Genomic DNA, 16,587 nt, shown 5'->3' with positions numbered 1-16,587 from the left:
TAAAGCTATTTCATTTTTTTCCCCAACCCATCAATCTCTTTTCCCTTATTTCCAACTCATCAGTCTCCCTTCCCATATTCCCTTTGGGAATGGAGAGGAGTTCATAGAGAGCCTCTGACACTCATCTGGTGGCCAGCCCAGCCCTCACCTTTGCCAGTCTTCTTATGTATTTCAGGAATGCTGAGATTTCATTTATCAGAGTGTTCCAACACTAAGAAACTGCAATGAGTAACATGACCAATAAAATTTATTAAACATTCTATTTACAGCTATTCACATCTCCTTCCATAGGTTAATATTAAAATAGACAATATACAATTTAAGAATTTTCATTCAAAGGCATTTAGTTGGAAAAAAATATGCTCTATTACGAGACCACCATATAAGAACAAAAGGTGTCTGTTGGGTTTTGTTGGTTTGACACAAAATATCTTCAGTACAGTAAGTGGTACGTGTGGCATTACAACAACAGACTGATGTGGGAGATGGTCGGTGCAGGTATTACAGTCGTTTAGGGATCAGTTATTGAAGTATAGGGGTTTCAGGGGCATGCAATACAGTTCTGTCTCAACTCTTTTACAGTCATGGTGATGAAACAAGCAGCGAAGTCAAACACATGCCCTACCAAAAAAAACCCAAACCAAACCCAGAACTGCCAACCAGGAACATGTTACACCGCAGAAAAAAACAACAACTTTGGTCCAATAAAACCTTAGACAAAAACCAGTTGTACAGTTAAAATATCTGAACATTAATTACAAGACTATTTACATTTGCACAATAGGTAGAAAATAAATTATTTTAAAATGAAAACAATATTACATCTTTCCCCCCCCAGAAAAAGAAAACTGTACAGTACTTTACAAAATATAATAAGATTAATAAGACTATTTTCTTCCAGGTTGGACATTTTCTTCCACAGGCTTTCTCATCATCTTTCTGTGGGAGTTCAACTGTTACTGAAGTTTCTCAATGCAAAGCTTTATAGCAGATTTTGAAGCATCCTCTGTGGTTTTTTTTGGTGACTGTTTTAGCTATTAACAGCTTCCAGCGCTGTTAACTTGCCCTGTTTTGTCATTTTCCAGCAGCAAGCTCTAACGCCACAGGCGGTTTTAAATGGCAGTTACTGGGAAAAGGGCTTTAAAATTAGGATCCATCTTCTGTGTCCCCAAGAGCCCGTGCCACACTTCTCTGAAGGAACACTAGAATTATTGAGAGGGAATTCCACAGAATTAAGTGCTCAGTCTGTAAAGAAAAAAAATACCTTTTGTGTGTCACTGTGCCACAAGGTGCTTGATGTCATATTGGCGTCAACTCAAAGTCATCGTTAACATCAACGAGAGGAACATAAAACTCCTGAATTTCATAAATGCTGAGAGATTTGTAGGTAGCAGGATCAAGCTCCTGTAGCTTATGCTGCCACTCCAGTCTCTGTACTGCGTTTAACGCCGCTGCTTCGTGCTGCTGCCTCATCAGAAGGCACGTCTGTTTTCAAGAGGAGAAATAAATTATTGCGATATTGGACAAAAGTCAAATTAGAGGACAGAAAAACACCCACACAGGAGCCTCTCTGCTAGCAGTAAGTTGTTTCCTGATGATTTAGAAATTCAACAGTTACTCTGTTACTCTACATAGCAACAAAGTTGGTTTTCCTCTATGCTACTGGACCCTCCTCTATCTTGCACTCAAAACCTCTCCAATTGCTTACGATATTGCATTTGAATCTACTTTTTGTTCATCTCATCTTCACAGGCACATCCCAGTCTGGTGGGGTTTACTATTTTAAAGTGAAAAAAACAAAGAAGTGTACCTTTAATCTTTCAAACTTATCATCCACGTCCTGTAACCACGACATGAACTGCCTCGCATTGAATCGATCCCTCACTGATGTTTTGCTGTCATCAGCCTGCAAAAAAGAATTGACCCAAACTGTCAGGGATTGGGTGATTCGCTTTTGAGCATACTAAAACCCAGGAAATTACTCTCTGGGTCCTTCCTGAAGAAGCACAGAACCACAGAATCATTTCAGTTGGCAAATACCTTAAAAATCATCAAGTCCAACCTTTATCTAACCTACCAAGGTCGGTGCTAAACCATGTCCCTCAGTGCCACATCTCTGAATCTTTGAAACACCTCCAGAGGTGGGGATTCAACCACCTCCCTGTGGCCTCCAGTGCATCAGATGGAAAAATAAATTCAAAATATCAAGGTATAAATGAGTATAAATGTTGGTCACCACTTCCACTGTGAGCCAGCTGCTCACTAAAAATGGGTATTTCCAGATTCCTTCTGAAATCTACTGTATTTTTGAAATGTAGAATGGGGGGCTTAAAGATTTATACCTTAAATCACAGCATGGTGAGGGCTGGAAGGGAACACTGGAGATCATCTAGTCCAACCCCCCTGATAAAGCAGGGTCACCCAGAACAGGTTGCACAGGATAACAATGACCAGGCAGGTTTAAAATCTCTCTAGAGAAAAAGACTCCACAACCTCTCTGGGCAGTCTGATCCAGGGCTCTTTCATCCTCACATGAAAAGAATTTTCTCCTTATGGTCAGATGGAATCTCCTGTGCTCTATAGTTTGTGTCTACTGCCCCTTGTCCTGTCACTGGGCACCACTGAAGAGTCTGGCCTTATCCTTTCAACCCCCCACCCTTTTGCTATTGGTCAGCATTAAGAAGATCCACTCTGCTCTTCTCCAGGCTAAACAGCCCCAAGTCTCCCAGCCTTTCCTCTTCACAGAGATGCTCCAGTCCCCTCAGTATCTTTGGAGTCTCTGCTGGACTGTCTCCAGTAGTTCCTTGTCTCTCTTAAACTAGGGAGCCCAAAACTGGACCCAGTACTGCAAATGTGGCCTTGCTAGGGCAGAGTAGAAGTGAAGGAGAACCTCCCTCATCTTAATATCTTAAATGTTAATCAGTACAAGGCAGATTCTTCCCCTAAACTGCTTTTGCTTTATTCTCTTTAAAATTCAGCAACAAATTAAAGACATAATCCCTGGGGATAATAAAGGGAAATTTAGGCAGCCTGACTTCACTGGCTACAAAAGTATTCAAAAGCAATAATAAAATTGTATTTTATTTACATCAAAATCCCTAAAAGGAGATTAAAACAAGTGAGCAGACATGTCTTATGTCTTGCTCAATGAAATAAAACTCATATCTATTTATTAAGAATATGGAACATCTGCCCCTCAGTCCCTCATGAGAAACTAGATCCTTTGCATATAGTCCTGAAGCCAGACTATGCCAATGTTAACAGTTAAGTCATAATCACTAAATAAAACAAGCTGCTGTTACTTTTTTTTTTTTTTTAAGGGAAGAAAACAAGAGACTGCAGGAATTTCTACACTGTAGCAATGGGCAAGAATGGGTGAAAATCCTGCAGAGACTGAAATCTCTAAAAATCCCATCTTTGGTTTGACCACATGACTGTGACTGTGTGTTCCTGCAAAATAAACCAGCTCTTTGGTGACAGACATTTACCAGCTATTTGCTCAAATACAAGAGAAATTTCATCCAAAATGTTTCTTCTTTGGAGAACACAATTAAGAGTTGCCAGCAGGGTAACAGCAAAGTGACAAAACCCATCACAGGAGAAAGCTTTTTTTCCTGAAGCAGCTACATCCTCCCCATGAAGTATCAAGTTCAAAGCATCAAGGTGATGGTTTAAAACACTGACTTCAATTATAAGAAAAAAATATATTTAATACTTTGCTAAACATTATGAGCAAAGGAAAATTTCCTAACAAAAGCTACCACAGATGGAACCAGCAAGGTGCTGAGGTCCTGAGGGGGAACGACAGGCATTCTACTACTGCTCCTGTTATCATCTAGATGGTCATTCGAAGTGTAGGGGAAGCCCACAACAACTTCTCCCTCAATCAAGGTTCCTTTTATTTAATAGAGTTCAGATATAGAATCATAGAATAAAATCATAGAATGGTTTGGGTTGGGAGGGACCTTAAAGCTCCTCTAGATCTGTCATGGATAGTGAGGCTGCTCAAGGCTCCACCCAACCTGGCTTTGAACATTTCCAGGCTTGCAGGCCCCACACTTTCTCTGGAAATTTGTTCCAGTGCCTCACCACCCTCATGGGGAAGAGTTTTTTCCTAATGTCTAATATCTCAATCCAGCTTCTTCTAGTTTGAAGCCATTACTCCTGCTCCTGTCACTCCCTGTCTTTGCAAAAAGTCCCTCTCCAGCTCTCCTGCAGCCCCCATCAAATACTGGAAGGCTGCTCTAAGGTCTCCTCAGAACCTTCTCTTCTCCAAGCTGAACAACCCCAACTCTCGCAGCCTGTCCTCACAGGAGAAGTGTTCCACTCCTCTGACTGTCTTGAAGGACCTCCTCTGGACCTGCTTGAACAGGTGCATGTTAGAATCAGCATATTTAAAATGAATTGTAAAATGTTAACTAGAAAAATGTGGCTCCAAGGGCAACTTAGATGGATCTGAAATTTCTAGAAAGCTCAAAGCCTCTGAATTGAGAAAAAAAATTAAAGGCCATTCTGAGCTTCAAAATTAACAGAAAAATCTCATTTTTGCCCTATCAGTTACATTGACTAAGGAAATTATTTAAAAATTTGCCAGTATAAAGCTTAAAATGGGAGAACAACACAAAGTTGCTAAAGTGCTATCCCCTGCTGAACCACCTCACTGTGCACAGCTCCAGTTCTTCAAAGATAGCAGAGGAAAAAAGTAGTAACAGCCTGAGCAAGCACTGGAAACTAATTATTCTACAAGGGGCTGCATGACTAAAGTGGATTCCCCATCTGTTGGAAATGTAGGTGTTTCATTTTAAAATGCACCACCACTTCTATTACACCAAAACCATCAAATGTCTTCCTTGTCTGAAGTGTTCCTCACAGCTTCTGAATGCTGGTTCCATTTTTGTTACTCAGCAGAGCTGTTCACAAGTCACCAGCACCAGGAAATTACATTCTCCAAAGCTCTCTAGTAGTGGCAGTCCATAATAGGTACGTAGATTACTAAGTACTCCATACTGCTCATACTACACAGGCTGCAGTACCCATATACTGCTCCTTTTATAGAATCAGAGAATCAGTAATGATGGAAAAGCTATCCAAGATCATCAAGTCCAACCGTTAACCTAGTGCTGCCAAGTCTACCACTAAGCTGTGTCCCTCAGCACCACATCTACATGGCTTTTGAACACTTTCATGGGTGGTGACTCCACAACCACCCCAGCCAACCTGTTTCAGGGATTAGCCATTCTTTCAGTGAAGATATTTTTCCTAGTATCCAACCTAAATCTCCCTTGATACAAGTAGAGACTAGATTCTGCTCATCCTGTTGCTTGTTACCTGACAGAAGAAACCATCCCCTTCCCCACTACAACTTCCTTTCAGTGAGTTGCAGAGAGCAAGAACATTTCCCCTCAGCTTCCTTTTCTCTGCATTAAACAACCACAGTTCCCTCAGCTGCTCCTCACAAGACCTGTACTTCAGACCTTTCACCAGCTTCACTACCCTTCTCTGGACATGCTCCAGCACTTCAATGTCCTTTTTGTAGAGTGAGTAGGCTAAACTTGATCGTAGTATTCAAGGTTCAGTCTTCCCAGTGCCCAGTAAGAGGAGGACAATCACTTCCCTAGTTCTGCTGGCCACACTATTGCTGATACAGGCCAGCATGGTGTTGGCCTTCTTGGCCACTTGGGCACGCTGCTGGCTCATGTTCAGCCAGATGTTGACCAGCAAGCCACGGTCCTGTTTTAACCAGGAATAATACCAACACTGAAGATGTAAATAACATTGCACATGTAAATAATATGAAGCTTGAGGGGATTTTCAAAGCAATAAAAATTCATTTGTTATTGTTCAACATTTCAGCACTGGTCATCTGGTTTATAGGAAACAATTCTCACATTTCTTATGGAGAAGAGAGAAGTATAATGTGGTGGTGAGACACTGCAACAGGTTGCCCAGAGAAATTGTGGAGGCTCCAAGCCTGGAAGTGCTCAAAGCTATGTTGGATGGGGCCTTGACCAACCTGGTCTAGTAGGATGTGTCCCTGCCCAGGACAGGAGGGTTGGAACTAGATGATCTTTTAGGTTCCTTCCAACCCAAACCAGTCTAGGATTGTATTATATTTCCAAATTCATGACCCAATCTTACCACTTCATGCACTACTGGCACTCCAAGTCTCTGGGCTACTGACAATGATTCTTTTATTCTGGTATGTTTTTAATTACTGTTTAAGCTGTATTTGTAAGCTCCCAAGAAACGTTCTATTTAGGACTAAAGCTGGATTTCATAAAAATCAGCAAAGTAATGTTCTCATTTTATCTTTCTCCTCATTTCTGGAGGAGAAAGAAACTCAGACATGGTACCAACCAGAAAACCATGTACACATACCCCTATCCTCTTGTCACTGTACACCCACATGAGGCCTAACCAAAGTAACAACCTATAATGTGCAAAACCTTAATTCCATACAAACCAATGCCAGGTTCGACATGGGAACAGAATTCTCTCCAAGCAATCCTTTTGAGTCAGTCTAGAAAGACCTTGTTGGATGACAATCTGAAATACATCTCTACCTGAGCATCCAGTGGCACGTTATAAACCTCGGTGTCCAGCAGAATGGTGCAGGCACTGAATGGCAGTGTTTGATTAGCCAGAGTTCGTGCTGCTCGGCAGTGAACACGCAGAACTTCTTGTTCATTGGAAATAATAAGCTTCTCCTAATTGAATAAAAGATCAACATATAAATGTACATGAGGTAAATTAAACATTTCAGGTTAACTCATTAAAATATCCATTCATTTAAAGGTTTCTTTGAAGGGCCGTTGAATGGTGTGACAAGTGGGCTGGTGGGGGGAAGAGTGGCTGTCAGAGAATCAGAGAATGGTGGAGGGTTGGAAGGAACCTCTGGAGAATATTAAGTCCAAACCCCCTGCTAAAGCAGGGTAATCCATGGCAGGTTGCACAGGATCACAATGCCCAGCTGTGTTCGGAATCTCTCCAGAGAAGGAGACTCCCCAACTTCTCTGGGCAGTCCTCCAGGCCTCTGCCACCCTCAGGGCAAGTAAGCTCTTCCTTCATGTTCAGATGGAACTTTCTGGGTTCCAGTTTGTGCCCATTCCTCTTTGTCCTATCACTAGGTACCACTGAAAAGAGTCTGACCTCTTGACACCCACTCTTTAGCTCTTGCTATGCATTGATAAGATCCCCTCTCAGGCTGTTCCTCTCCAGGCTACACAGCCTCAGGTCTCTCAGCTATTCCTCCTCAAAGAGATGCTCCAGTCCCTTCAGCATCTTTGCAGCCTCTACTGAGCTCTCTCCAGTAGTTCCCTGGCTCTCTTGAACTGGGGAGTCTAGAACGGGACACAATACTCCCAATGTGGCCTCACTAGGGCAGGATAGAGGAGAACCTCCCTTGACCTGCTGGTCATTTAATCAAATCTAAAATGTCAATTCAATGATGCAAAGAGCATTCCTTGAATGTCAGAACTGAAAACACTATCCTGACCCCCAAATGCTGGCTGAACATCACGCCCAGATTTTCCACGTAGTGCTACTGAGGCGAGTTCCAGGTAATGAGGAAGGTGAAAGATGGAAAGTTTAAGGAGCATAGGGTTGAGATATAGAACCTTAGAAGAGACCTTTAAGATCATTAAGCCTAACTATTATACAGGTTTGTGAGTCTTCACTATATGAAGGGTTTTGTCATATGCTTGTCATGGCAAACATAGTGGCCAAGCAAAAAAGAATGTTACATGAGTGTGTTTACTGCTCTGCAATGCAATGGCTCTAAGTTTTAACATAAGGAAAAAAGGTGGATTATAAAAAGCTCAGAAAACACTAAATGAAGCATCTTACCTTTGTTTACAACTAATCTCTTTTCAGTCAGACCTTGAGCCATGTCCAAATTCTTTGTGCCTGTTATTTTATCCCTATTTTACACTGAAATACTGAATTCAAGTAAAAACTTGCCCTCAACTTGTTTGTTCTGGTTTGAAATCAACTTTAAAAATCATCACACTGGGTTTTAATGAACAAGCTGCTTGTAGAAGTTTGTGGAAAGAGTTCTTACATACTTTTAAGATATATTCTACATGAGCAAGGGGGCCTGTCTGTGTCCACAAGCAATCTGGCTCACAGTACTTACAGACATCTAAATCTAGGCTGACAAGGAACAAAGTTTGGGCAACACAAAGAGTACTCTTAAACCAGGAGTATTTTCTCAGTTTCTGTGTTCAACTTCAGTGAAGCCTGCAGATGCAGTTCTAATATAATTTTAGGCACTTTCTGCAAGCAGAATAATGCAAATAAGACGTTAGCCTTGGAGCCACGTGTGTCTTCTGCAAAGACACAATTTGCTATTGCTTCGATTCTTTTAACTCAGTCAGTTTGGTTCTGAAGCCTATGAACATTATTAACCATCAAAGGCACAGTCTGAACATTTCTTCCCCTGGGAAAAATCTGGCCTACATCTTAGAGAAATTAACAGGAAAAAGCTGCTATCTGACTGCCTTAAGTATTCTGCTGAGCTGTCCAAACTGTATTTTCTTGATTCATAAATTTGAGTAGAAGGTGCATTACTTCTAAAGCACTCTTAAATTCAGGGAAATACAGTCTGTGCATTGGAAAAAAGAAACAACCCTAAAGCTTAAAGTTGGGAAAGAAAAGAGTAGCAATTCCTTCAGTCTTACCCTTTCAACCCTGTGCTGCAAACGTAGCTTCATCCTTGCAACCTCTTGTTGTTTAAATAGTTCCTTAAGTGGGTCTGACAGTGAGGGAGGTGGTGTAATCTGTGCAAAAAGATTTATAAATAGTATAGTCAGTCTGTCTTTAACAGATGTTTGACATTACCTAGATGATTTGAGCATTAAAAAACCCAACAAACATAAGCAAGATAGATTTTAGGGAAAACATGAGATTTTTGTACATTTCATTAATTATGTGACTTCAATCCATTTGCAATAAACTGTTTTAAGGGGTTTTTAACTATAAAGCTAATTAACCTGACTGAAGTGGCATTTCAAACTGTTCCACACAATCATAGAATGGTTTGGGTTGGAAGGGACATTAAAAGGCCATTTAGTCCAACCCCCATGCAGTAAGCAGGGACATCTGAAACTGTATCAGGTTGCTTAAGGGCCCCAAACAACCTGACCTGGAATGTTTTCAGGGATGGGGCATCTACCACCTCTCTGGGCAACCAGGGCCAGGGTTTCAACACCCTCAGTGTAAACCCTTTCTTCCTTCTCTCTAGCCTAAATCTCCCTCTTTTAGCTTAAAACCATCACCCCTTGTCCTGTCACAATAGGCCCAGCTAAAATCCTGTCCCCAACTTTCTGATCAGCCTCTTTAAGTACTGAAAGGTCACAAGGAGGTCTCTGGAGCTTTCCCTTCTTCAGGCTTGAACAACCCCAACTCTCTCAGCCTGTCCCTGCAGAAGAGTAGTTTCAGCCCTTGGATCATTGCAGTGGCCTCCTCTGGATGTGCTCCAGCAGGTTCATGTCTCTGCTGTGCTGAGGACTCCAGAACTGGACCCAGCAGTGCAGCTGGAGTCTCATTAGAGCAAAACAGAGGGGGAAAATCCCTTCCCTAACCTGTTGTCTGGTGTTTCAACCAGTCACTGTCAGCATGCCATAGCTGCTCTTCAAAAGAGCTACACATTAGAAAATAGTAAAAATAAAACTTGCTTTCATTTTTACACTCTTTAAAGCAGAACTGTTCAAGAAGTTAAAAGCTGCCTAGCCAAATGCAAAAGCAAACTAAGAAAACAAAAAAACATTGCTAAAAAAGAAGTCACTCAATGTAACTATGCAGCATCACTGACATTTTACATGGCACAAAAGATAACCAACCCTATTCCTCATCTAACAATCATGCAGGACACAGACAAGCACAAAAAGTACACTGGAGCCCCATGCAGTGGCTTGGAAAATTGTTTTCTTCTGTCAGCTATTCCAATGCATGGTGGTTGGTTCTTGTTTTTTAAAGCTTAAGCCTAGAAGAAATAATGAATAAAATAATCAAACAGACTTGAGTGAGCTGACAACACTGTTATTGATTGAAAACACAAAATGTTCAGCATAAAGCTAATCAGCTATGTTAAACAACCAATATCACTGTCCTGACTGAGCTGTGTGACAAATACTGAAAAGGCATCTGGAGCCCTCATGGCAACTGAAAAAATCAGATGTTCCTTGAGAAGTAACTAATAAACATCTTCAGAGTTTTAAGGCTCCACCCAAGGTTTCCTTCTCTTTGTGCCAGCTCTGTCTGACAGCTCAGGATGGTTTTTTAACCACTGCTAGATATAAGAGCATTCATCAAACCAAAATGAAATACTACTTACTATTGCTCCTGCTCCTCCAAAACCACAGCTGAAATACCTACTGGCATTCTACTCTACCTTCTACCTAACACAAACAGAAATAGTTCTATTCAATAATATGGATCCTGCAACTGTCAAAAAGCAATCAATCCAGCATGAAAATATGGACACACTGCGTTACTAGAATCAATCTTGCACCTATACACTTCAGTAACAAAGGGATTTAGCTACCAGATGTTATTTGATTATTGTTCTCTTGTTATTATTTCAGGAAAATTTTTCATCAACTGGCAGTTGGCCAATGTCTTTGGAATTAAAGAACATACTGAACAGAAACAACATATCAATAGGACAAGAGGAAACAGCCTCAAATAAACCAGTTCTGAGGTGTCAGAATCTACTGGGGTGCTTGATAGGATGAGGTGATGTGTCCTCAAGTTGCACCAGGGGTAGTTCAGGTTGGACATTAGGAACAGTTTCTTCCCCAAAAGGGTCATCAAACCCTGGAACAGGCTGCTCAGGGAAGTGGTGCCATCCCCATGCCTGGAGGGATTTAAAACCTATATAGATGTGGTACTGAGAGACATGGTTTGGTGGTTACTTGGCAGTGCTGGGTTAATGGTTGGACTTGATGATCTTACAGGTCTCTTCCAACCAAAACAATTCTATGATTCTAATAACTAATTGTGGTTTATTCCTTCAGTTATTACTTGGTACAAAATGACATTCAGCGCTTTCACGTTTCAAACTGCTAAGCAAGATACACTTCACTTCTCTCAATGAAGTTGGTTTGGCTCCCAAATGGGTGAGTAACATTTATGGCATCTGCTACTTTGTGTAAGTCATCACCATTGAAAACAAACACACACAACCAGAAAAAATCCAAACCCAAGCTCCAGATTATCTCCTGCAGTAACCTGTTTCAGTCATAAGGGGTATCAGTGTGATTAAGCTTAATTTAAGACACACTGCAGTACAGTGTTGCCTGTAAACATTGCACTCATGGTGCAGCACAAGAGTGCTGTCATGGTCTTTCAATAACGTAAGATGAGATGCTTGTAGAGACACCAAGCTTTTGTTTAATTAATTTAATGTTCTCTCAAAAATTTCAGTGCTTTGGCTAGCAGAGAAGGACACAGCATAACAAGCAAGACAAATAATCAGTCTATAAATATCCTTTGAGCTTATGCAGCTAAGTTGTCCAGAAATAAAATCTCGGTGTTGGTGAGCTTCCATATCACCTAACTACTGCAACTATTAGCAAATGTTGTTCCCTCAAATTTATGGATCACTTAATTTTGCAAGAGAAATAAGAATCAACACCATAGGAAATAGCTGGAAAGGGCTTGATTACCTAGATGGCAAATTTGTGTGGGCTTTTATTTAAATGTCTAAGAGAATTCTGCCTCTGTAAAGCTGCTGTTCATAGAATCATTTTGGTTGGAAGAGACCAAAGAGATCCTAAAACCATCAAGTCCAATTGTTAACCCAGCATTGCACAGTCCACCACTAAACCATGTCCCTCAGCACCACGTCTACACTGCTTTTAAATCCTTCCAGGGATGGGGACTCCACCACTTCCCTGGGGAGCTTGTTCCATGGCTTGACAACCCTTTTGGGGAAGAAACTGTTCCTAATGCCCAATCTCAGCCTCCCTTGCTGCAACCTGAGGATGCTTCCTCTCATCCTGTCAAGCACCCTAGCAGATTCTGAGACTTCAGAACTGGTTTATTGGATTAGTGCTTGTACACATCAACCACGGGCAGATTTTCTAACACCAACAGCTAAGATGACAGTGTCTTCCCACCATCCCACAGCCCACCCCACTGACCCTGGCTGGCTGACACTTCCTGAGCCATCCCCAGAAATATTCTGGGTCAGGTTAGATGGGGCTCTGAGTAATCAATCTGCTTCAGTTGCAGATGTCTCTGCTTAGTGCAGGGGGGTTGGACTAGCTGACCTTTAAAGGTGCCTTGCAACCCAAACCATTCTGTGATTCTGTGCAGCAGCTACAGGTTTTTCTTACCCCAGAGATCACAACTGCTTCTGTGTATAAACACTCCAGTCAGCCCTACCCTGGCTACCAAAACACAAAGCTAAATACAGGGCTCAGTTTGTTTACAGTGACTTTTGAAATTACAATTTTTTTCATGTCTTCTTGCAAACATGGGAAGAGCAAGCCTTGGACCCTTGAAATCTGCAGACAGGGTTTGAGCAGTCTTACACCACCTGCTGGAAATCCCAGCTTGTGAACCAGCACTGGGTTTGGACAGAGGAAATTACTTCAGTTTCCTTCGAGACCATAAAGTTTAAAGGTTTCAAGGCAAGAATAGTCAGAGGAGTCTCTCTGATCGTCTGGTCAAAGAGATGGTTAGTAAGGAGACCACAAAAAGCATGTAGGGAAAATGCAAATATTTTCTTGCAAGAAGGGCACGAAACTGAATGCCACAAGAAAGAGTTGACCCTATGTTTTTTGTATAACCAGAACACATTATCAAACTAGTTTCTTAAGGTCACTGATTCCATGCAGAAGAGAGGGAAACAAAGAAGCCTTTCCTTCTAGAGTGTTTTATAATCCTAATCTGAGAAAAACTAGACAGAACTCAGCCTTTCAGCTCTTTGCTCCACTCCACCAGAAGGCTACCATCAGAACAGGTTTGCTCAATAACAACTAAGGCTCACCCCCTCCAACACATGAAAATCAGTTAGCCAAGTTTCTTGCACACCTTGGATCCTTCATAAAAACTACAAGAGCACCAACTCTTCACTCCATAAACCTCCAATCCTCTTCTGTGCCCCTTACAAAAAGAGAACACCACTGAAGCTAACTAACATTCACACATACACAACTATTTTCACATATGCCTCTCCATCTCCCCTCACCCACCCCACCCAAATCAACCAGCCTGTTCTACTGCTATAATATTTCATGCATTTAGGAAATAAGTTTCTGCTAACACCACTAAAATAAGCTTTTATCACTTAAGTTTCTGCAGCAACACCAGAGAGAATGGACAGAATCTCTTTTACTAGATAATTATCTGCAAGATAGCCATCAGAAGCTGGAAATGAATCATAGAACAGTTTGGGTTGGGAGGAACCTTTAAAGGTCATGAATCATCTCATTGCCTTTTCTCAGGAGACAGCACAGATCAAGATGACTGAACCCTGCAGACATACTGAGGCACCAGCCTCAAAGGAATGTGGCTAAGTGCAATTTAAATTTCCTCTGTTAGAAGATCCTGATTTGTTTCCTTCTGTTTTATAGAATCATAGAAGGGACCTCCAAAGATCATCTAGTCCAACCCCCTCTGCAGTATGTGAGGGACATACTCAACTAGATCAGACTGCCCAGAGCCCCGTTGAGCTTGGCTGTGAGTATCTCCCTAGGGGCCACAACTACTTCCTCAGGCAATCTATTCCAGTGTTCCACTAATTTCATGGTAAAGAACTTGTTCCTAACAGTCAACCCAAATCCACTCTTCTCTAGTTTGAAGCCATTGTCCCTCATCCTATTACTCCAGACCTTTGTAAACAGTCTCTCTCCAGCCTCCTTGGAGGCCCTCTTCAGGTACTAGAAGGCTGCTATTAGGAGTCCTGGGAGCCTCTTCTTCTCCAGACTGAACAACCCCAGCTCCCTCAGCCTGTCCTTGTAGCAGAGGTGCTCCAACCCCCCCAGTCATTTTCATGGCCCTCCTCTGGACCTGCTCTATCAGGTCCATGTCCTTTCTGTATTTTGAACTGACTTGATGTCTCCTATATTATGTTTTGTATTTGCACTGGTGAGAGAGCAGCCACAATTCATCCGTGACTATCCTCACAGCCTGAGGTGATATAGGTTGCAAATCCCAGCATATAAACAAGGCTGTGTGTCCCAGTTTGAGGCAGATCCTCTCTTGCCTCCCACAGGGGCAGAAAAAAAAATGAGACTCAGACAAATGGATTGCAAAAGTGATGGAAAGTTTAAATGGAAAAGCAGTGAGTGTTTTACAGAGAGCTACAAGCACAGTGACAAAAGAGATCCCAAAGTATACAGAGTCCCTTATAGTATACCCAGAAACCTCCCAGCACTCCCCTTCTCCCTACCTGAAGGTACACCCAAAAACCCCCAGGGCTCTTTCTTCCCCCCCTCCACTGTTAGGCTAATCTCAGCTGGCCAGATCTGAGACTGCCCTTCCCCCTTCTTCTCCTGGCATTAAGCATAGCCAGGCCAAGAGGCCTTGAGATAACTCCCCTTCCATTATCAGATAGGGAGCATCTCCCACAGGAGCAGTGAGAGAAGAAAGAGGAAGTGTGGGACCTTGCTGATAGATTTATAGGGATCAGGACATTATGGGAATGAAATACGCAGCTTCCTGTGACCACCCACTGGGCTGGACACTCAGGGCACCAAAGGTGTATCTTATGTGGCAGCAGCAGGAGGCACCCAGCCTAAACTGCCACACTGTCGAAACCAAACTTCAGCACAGCACCTCCTGGTTCCCAGGATGTTTGCAGTTCATTAGATACACTCCAGTGCATCATTAAAATTCCAATGCACAGAACAGTGTGTTACACCAACTATTCCAAGCCTCAGAGCTTCAGAGCTAAATATATTGTCTTCATGTAGTGGTATCTAAAACACAGGAGTAATTTAAGCAAGAGAATCTATTTTCCCCACAGCTTATGTAAATTAATGAGGCACAAATCAGGCTAACAGAGAATCATTAAAGAGCCATCAAGGGAAACACTTCAAAATCCCAACAGGAAGGACATTTTCCACGTTAAATTACACATCATATGCATAACAACACTCACACAGAATGGTAGGGGTTGGAAGGGACCTCTGGAGATCACCTAGTCCAACCTTCTTGCTAAAGCAGGGTCACCCAGAGTAGGTTGCCCAGGGTTGCATTCAGGTGAGTTTTGAAGTTTTCCAGAGAAGGAGACTTCACAACGTCCCTGAGAAACTTGTTTCAGTGTTCTATCACAGAGTAATTTCTCATGTCTAAATGGAACTTCCTTTATTCTAGTTTGCACCTGTTGCCCCTTGTTCTGTCCCTGGCCACCACTGAAAAAGGACTGACCCCATCCTCATAACCTTCACCCGTTAGATATTTATAAGTATTGGTAAGATTCCCTCTTGGTCTTCTCCAGGCTAAACAGACCCAAATCTCTCAGCCTCTCCTTGTAAGAGAGATGCTCCAGTCTCCTCAGCATCTTTGTAGCTCTCCACTGGACTCTCTCCAGTAGTCCCTTCTCTTTACTGAACTAGGGAGCCTGTAACTGGACGCATACATGTCACTAATATTCCACTGTTGTGATCAAATGAAACAGCTTTGAACAATTAGTTTTAACCAAATTTTTGCTAGCAGAAATTTGGAGCAGCTCTCAACACCCGACTTCACTTTTGAAGGGCTGGCTGTGCCATGGTAAATACTTTGAAATGCAGCATTTGTCTGTGTGCCTTTTACAGGTGTCATACATGATATACACAACACATGCTGGATGACAGAATCATAGAATGAGTTGGGTTCGAAGGGACCTATGAAGGTCATCTAGTCCACTCCCCCTGCAGTGAGCAAGGACATCTTCAACTAGATCCCTGCTCATCTAGTCCACCCTCCCTGCAGTGAGCAGGGACATCTTCAACTAGATGACATTCATAGGTCCCTTCTAACCCAACTCATTCCATGATTTTTGATTCTGTGCCCCTGCTCACAGCAGGAGAGTTGGACTAGGTGAAATTCAAAGGTCCCTTCCAGCCCAAACCATTCAATGCTTCTATCACATTTTGTCTGGTGAAACTGCTGCTTGCATTTTTACTGACTGGGGCTTTTAAAAATGACATTACCGGTCAACGCTGATTTGACACTTAGTCTTGAGATGAGAAAGCTGAGAGGAGATCTTACTAATGTCTATAAATATCTGAGGGGGGCAGGATGTTGAGATGAAGGCGATGGCCTCTTTTCAGTGGTGCCTAGTGACAGGAGAAGGAACAGTGGGTACAAACTAGAACACAGGTGGATCTACCTCAAAACGTAAGGAGACACTTCGTTAGTGTGAGGGTGACAGAGCACTGGAACAGGCTGTCCAGAGAGATTGTGAGCATCCTTCTCTTGAGACTTTCAAAACCTTCCTGGATACGCTCCCATGTGACCTGCTGTAGATGATCCTGCTTTGGCAGAGGGGTTGGACTACATGATCTCTGCAGACCCCTTCCAACCCCTAACGTTCTGTGATTCTGTGACAAATGTCAACTTACTAATTTGAGCACAACTCTTCAGAAGGCAGTT

General features: G+C 42.3%; 1 protein-coding gene across 4 annotated transcripts in view; it reads right to left on the bottom strand.

Moving 5' to 3' along the window:
* Positions 1-215: 215 nt before the first annotated feature.
* ANKRD12 (ankyrin repeat domain 12) overlaps positions 216-16,587 on the bottom strand; it is a 62,689-nt gene continuing 46,317 nt past the window's right edge. For 2 of the 4 annotated variants that reach the window (XM_054163986.1, XM_054163988.1), the window contains 4 exons: positions 8,679-8,777; positions 6,564-6,707; positions 1,811-1,906; positions 216-1,485 (listed from right to left, as the gene is read on the bottom strand). In XM_054163986.1, coding sequence (XP_054019961.1) covers positions 1,300-1,485; positions 1,811-1,906; positions 6,564-6,707; positions 8,679-8,777 — 525 coding nt within the window. In that variant the 3' untranslated portion in view covers positions 216-1,299. The remainder of the gene's footprint in view (positions 1,486-1,810; positions 1,907-6,563; positions 6,708-8,678; positions 8,778-16,587) is intronic. The other 2 variants (XM_054163987.1, XM_054163989.1) reach the window with 2 other exon arrangements.

The sequence above is a fragment of the Dryobates pubescens genome, chromosome 9 (genome assembly GCF_014839835.1).
Source record: "Dryobates pubescens isolate bDryPub1 chromosome 9, bDryPub1.pri, whole genome shotgun sequence".
Lineage (NCBI taxonomy): Eukaryota > Metazoa > Chordata > Aves > Piciformes > Picidae > Dryobates > Dryobates pubescens.
Note: the sequence above shows the minus strand (reverse complement) of the source record. Positions and strands in the feature narration are given on the sequence as shown.